This window comes from Cryptotermes secundus, unplaced genomic scaffold (genome assembly GCF_002891405.2).
Source record: "Cryptotermes secundus unplaced genomic scaffold, Csec_1.0 scaffold77, whole genome shotgun sequence".
Taxonomy (NCBI): domain Eukaryota; kingdom Metazoa; phylum Arthropoda; class Insecta; order Blattodea; family Kalotermitidae; genus Cryptotermes; species Cryptotermes secundus.
The window spans coordinates 49,655-55,654 of record NW_019739940.1 but is presented as its reverse complement, the minus strand read 5'-3'; the positions used below and the strand labels follow the sequence as shown (position 1 = coordinate 55,654).

The 6,000-nt window shown below is 39.2% G+C and overlaps 1 protein-coding gene across 3 annotated transcripts in view; it reads left to right on the top strand.

Moving 5' to 3' along the window:
• LOC111872010 (PHD finger protein 14) overlaps positions 1 to 6,000 on the top strand; it is a 41,586-nt gene that overhangs the window by 13,864 nt on the left and 21,722 nt on the right. For all 3 annotated transcript variants that reach the window (XM_023865463.1, XM_023865464.2, XM_023865465.2), the window contains exons 9-10: positions 2,247 to 2,418; positions 5,492 to 5,624. In XM_023865463.1, the coding sequence (XP_023721231.1) occupies positions 2,247 to 2,418; positions 5,492 to 5,624 (305 nt within the window). The remainder of the gene's footprint in view (positions 1 to 2,246; positions 2,419 to 5,491; positions 5,625 to 6,000) is intronic.

Genomic DNA, 6,000 nt, shown 5'->3' with positions numbered 1-6,000 from the left:
TCATTTTAGTGAAAGTTTCATCCTTCAAGGCGTACCATTCACTGCTGAAATACTAAACAACCTGCTTCCATGGCCGAGATACAGGGCGCCCATATTATAAGGTAAGGTTATAAAACCACCATTTAAGATCATTTTAGTGAAAGTTTCATGTTCCTATCTCATAGAATTTAAGAACAATGATGAATAAATAATTTTCGAGCAAAATTTAAATGGTCGGCTGAATATATTACCGCAGGAGCCGCGGCCGCGGAATTTAAATGACCACGTCAAAGGGTTAATTATGCCAGAAACTGAAAGAGGTGCAGGAACCAGGATAGGTCAGTTTGTATAGGGATTCACTACAGGCTGGACTGCAGAAGATATTGGGGTTCGATTCCTGCCAAGGGTAACAGATTTTTCTCTTCCCCGAAGTGTTCAGACCAGCTCAGGGGCTCAGCTAGCCTATTCATTTGGTACTTCCAGGAGTACAGTGACCATGGTGTTAAGGTGACCACTCACCTCCATTTAGTGCCAAGGTTAAGAATACATGGATATGTACATCCACTCCCCCATACATCTTCATGGCATAATGGTTAATTTATTAAGCATAGGGACAAATTTGCCTTTACTTTAGTATAAGAATTATGAGAAAAGAATATTGGCCTTAAAGTGTTTCATTTTTCTGTATAACTGTTGTTTGAAACATTTTTTGTTCTGGTAAATATTTAGTGAGTTACGCTAGATATAGGCGCAGAAACACATGTAAGTGTTTAGGTGTCCATTGTTGTCCACTTTTATGAAAGTCGACTTAGTACTTCTTGAGTTGTCATATTTGTACACACAACATGGAGGAGCTAAGAAATACGTTTTTGTCAGCTCTTTTTATGAATATGCCAGAATTTAATAACATGGTGTGATAACACCTGAGTTCTTAGGCTTATTACTTGGTTCATAAATTACTAGTGGTCCATCCTACACTACCAATAAAAGTCAGACTTCTGCAAGTGTTCTGAAGTCTGTGCGGTAGTTTGGAGCCAAAATTCGGCTATAGGTGTCTTGTTTCACTTGCCACTGAGGATAAACAGAATCTTGTTTCATGGGAGTTCTGAGCTCTGAACAAGTCTGTCCTGTGGCAACAGTGAATGGAGCTCCAGAAAATTGTGCAACTTGTTTGAGGGAATTTTTGTGGAATTAACAGAAACATAGCCTAAACGGAAGTCATGGATTTATGTTTCTCTTTGAATGTGAGTACTATTCAAATGTTGGAGCTACAGAATCAAATTGTTTGGAGATACATGTAAACATAAGATTGTTGTCTGCTCTGGTGTGACACCATGTAGTCTTATAGACAGGTATTGATATTCTAGAGGACTATACCAGCTCCGTATTCAGTATTCAAGGGTGTAAGGTGAGGAGAGGGTTCAGTTGTAGAAACATGTTGCAAGGAATAAGGAACGGATAAGAAAAATGGAACATTTTCCCAGCCAGTGGGAATGGTAAGTAGGAAAATAGTCCTCACAGGGGGCACACTATGGTTTTCATAACAGGAGGGAAATGGAATTGTGAGAAAAGATATCACTTTTCAGGGACAGTGCTTTTTCCATCACAGGAGGAAAGCATAATTGTGTTTTTCTTATGTAGTGCTTGCATTACCTCAGATTTGGCTCCATTTCCTTAACCCCCCTTACATGTGTCCCCGTGACCACCACCTTTCTGAGCCAATTCTTGACCATATACTACTTGTTTGAAGTGAGTTGTAATGCTTCAAATTCTGATTTATAGTTGGGAGGTACCTGGTTCAAATCTTAGCCAGGGCATCAACTATCCTGACTGTGGTTTTCCTCGGTCATTCCAGGCAAATGCTGGAACAGTATCTTAAATTACGGCTTGACCACTTTCTTTCACATTTATGCCAGTTCATTATAATGAACTGGCATAAATGTGAATAATTATTCACTATCATCTAATCGTCAGCACTGTATCATCTCAGTTACTGACAGTGTTGGTAAATAAGTTGCTGCCGCCCCCACCGCCACCACTTGTTCTCCCCCTTCTTCCTCTGCAGCCTACAAGGTCACAGGCTGATCAGTCACTACTTTCAAAATCTCAAAACGTATGTACCTATAAACATACTTATGAATTCCATATGACATATTTATTTATCTTTCTTGTGTCTTGGAATGCTGGAATAATGCTTGTAAGTCCCCTGAAACTGTGAAGTGTGGTCTTACTTTCTTGATGCTTGTAGGGAACGTTATTAATTTCAGTACCAACTCAGAAGATGCCTCGGTTGCTGACCACAAGTGCGTCTGCATATCGGAAGTTGCTACACAAAGCCGAACTCATGGGCATTGACACTCAGGCGCTGGAGATTCAGGAAGCCCAAGTGGCAGCTCTTGTTGATGTTCGCAAGAAATGGCATATCCCTCCTGCCTTCAGGTATGTCATGTAGTTATGCTATTTTGGAGGTTTTATCTCACTCTGTCTTTGGCCTGGTATTAGGGCCTAAACTGATGGATAAATTCTCTTGAAATATGGCGTGGGAGGCTTTTACTAAAGACTTTTGGGCACTTATGATATTCATTGGTTTTGACTCAGTTAAAGTCTTGCTTGCATAAGACTGTAAATGGACTTCAACATGTTTTACATAAACTGTTTCATGTGTTTTTTTTTTTAGATTCAGTTGGTGGGTAAATCTGATTTCCAGCCATATTAATCTATGATAAAGCCTGATTTTCATAAGGCTGTAATTGGACTTTTCTATGTAACCCATAAACCCCTCCATATATTCTGTTGAAATTTGAAGTGGGAGGCTTTCACTGATTTCTATTTTATTATTCCTGTTTTGAAGCGAGCCTAAAAGAACGCCATGATGTACTGCATTATGAAATACATACACCCTTTCCGTGCACGACCTTGTGCGGGGGATAGCACCATGATATTGTCATGTCAGTGTAAGCCTATCTTCTGATTGTAACATGTATACATTTGATACATTTTCATGAAATTGGACATGAGGATTGTATCGTTGGAGGATACCCCATTTTTGTCATGATTCCACACAATATGTAGGAACTACGCTACCGTCAACACAACAAATATTTCAGTTATTACATTTAGATCTTTATTTACTGCGACATGTTTCGGGCATACATGACCATCATCAGGCAGGAATATGTATAGTTATTGAAATACCGATATGGATCCTTATCGGTGCAACGCATCGTACGAGGGTTGGAACTTTAATAGTGGCAACTATTTATTTACAACTGATACAAAATAGATGCATGTTTCAAAGTTTTACTGTCCTTCAATGTAGTCACCAGCATTGTGTACAACCCGTTGCCAGTGATGTGGAAGCCGTGGGATACCTTTAGCAGCGCCTGTTGTGTTGATAGTTCGAATGGAGCGGTCTACTGCCTGAAGAATCTGGAACAGTTCTGAAGCGAATGCCACGAAGTGGTTCTTTCATCTTAGGAATCAAGTCGAAGTCACAAGGGCTTAAGTCCAGGTAGTATGGTGGATGGTACAGCACTTCTCAGCCCCATCAATCAAACAAATCAGCCACAGCTTGTGCTGCATGCGTCTGAACATTGTCCTGCAAAATGATGGGCGGGTTCTGCAGAAAGTGTTGCCGCTTCTTTCTCAAAGCTGGTCGCATGTTGTGTTCCAAAAATGAACGGTAATACTGCATAGTTACTATAGGATTCTGACGATGGTGTATAAGTTATCTTAAAAACCAGGACGATGGATAAAGTCCGAAAACCCAATATCTCTGTGAGTAATACTGCGCATTGACGTTCTGCTGTCGGGGAACAGTATGCGTTAGGTTAACACCATCACAGTCGTACATGAGAATCACCATAACTTTCACATTACTGGGGTTCTGACGAACTTTTGATTTTTGTGGTGACCCATAATGATGCCATTCGTTTGATTAGCGTTTCATTTGTGGCTCATACGACCTTGATGACACTGTCGTGCTGTACAGCCTCTGGCACATTCAATCTTTATCCAACTCCGTTGTTCCTGTTTTGAAAACATTGTGACAACACTACATTAGACCGCCAGCTAACACGAGGCTCTGTTCTTCTCGTCACTGCACATGCGCGTGATGTGGGAAGGACAGTCCATTTGCTCTGAAGTAAGGTAGGTATGTAACTAACGTGTGGTATAAGTGACATTATTTGGTTCTGTTGCATGGTGTCTCTACAGCAGTGTTGCCACTATTAAAGTTCCAACCCTCGTATTAAATATTAACATAAAAGCTCTTCCTCAGATTGGTGTATAGTTAAAATAGCAAATATATTGTAACATGTTGACGAGACAGCAACTTATAGTTTTCTCTGTGTTTACTTCTAGACCAACTTCCTTACTTGTGTCAATTAAAGTCTGCGTGTTTTTCTTTATGGTATCTATATTATCACACAGTAGATTCACATCATCGGCAGAAGTAAATCATTAAATTACACAACTGACTGCTTTTACCTCTTGTACATAGACTTTTGAAAGAAAATAGACGTGAAACATGTTATTTCACATAGAATTATCTTGTGTATTATCATTAAGTAGGGTAAGAAACAATGTTATGCATAGTAGGTAAGACAGAATAAAATCTGCCAAAATCAGAGAAGGTAAATGCACATTAATACAGTCAGCGTTCTCAGTGTGTAGATGGCAGACTTAGCAGGCAAGATCTTATTAAAGGTACAGTTCATAAATACAAACCACTCTCTCCAATGTGACATATAAGTTTTTACTACATGAAAACTTATCTCCCTCACATGTTTCGGTCCTTATGGACCATCTTCAGAGGGAACATCATTACAGACTTGAAACTACCATCACAATAGGTGTTTTGATTTAAAATACATACACTTATATCCTATAACGCACAGTACGCATAAAGTTGAACATTTCACAATCACAGCAGCTTCCTGGTATTGTAAAGTTTTTAAAAGTTTCTAGATGTTATTTAAAAACCTTTATTGTCAGTAGTTAAAATTTTTAAACCACGTAGGTTCGTGTCCATGCTCCTATTGTCCTTCTTGTATGGGGCAGATTTTGTGCCGCCTGTCTATCTGGATGAGGAGGTTCTTGATGTCATCCAGGGTTTGTTCATGGCTTGCTGTGTTGTTTTCACTGCCACGAACAAAGATAAGTTTTCACGTAGTAAAAACTTATATGTCACATTGGACGGAGTGGTTTGTATTTATAACTGTTAGTGTGATGGACCAGAATGAAACAAATCAAAGGTACAGTTCATATTTATTGAAATTGGCTATTTATTATCAGCATTCTGAATGTTCAGAACATGTTACATTTTTACAGGTCTCCATTGCCCTACATATCCAGTCGTAGAGACAGAAAGAGATATACTGTGTGCTTTCAATGTGTCGTCTGTTTATGTGGTGATTTATTTTCATTATTGTCTGGCATTTCCATTGACCTTTACAGGGCAGTTGTGTTGTAGAACATTATAATTGGTCATCAGTTGCAATTACTATTTCAGTGTGGAATTCATTGGCTATTACTTGGATCGTAATGTGAGGTTAACCAGTATGAAGAGAAAGCTGGAAGATCTACTTGAAGTGAACAACCAGCTTCAAGATGAACAGCAAACATTGAGACATAAATACGACCAAGTGAGTTATATTTCAGTTTTATACTCAAATGTTGTGGTTTCAAAAATGTGTGCATCCCCCACCTTAGGAGAGGGGAGAAGGGGAGATATTCTGGGAAACATGCATAGTACAAAGGAGATGATAATGATTCTCAAAATGTCTTTTTTTTCCCCCTTGGCACTACATCCCCAGTGCCTAGGCCTACCTCCACGAACTTCTCCGTTCACTTCGGTTTTTCTCGATCTTACACATTCGGTAGGACTCCTTGGGTGGGTGATCAGTTCATCGCAAGGCTTCTACTCAAAATGTCTTAGCATTTATAAAATCAAATACTGATTGCTAAAATGCAGTTTTGAATTGAAAAACTGAAGAAATTTTCTATCACTGTTTGGGGTGG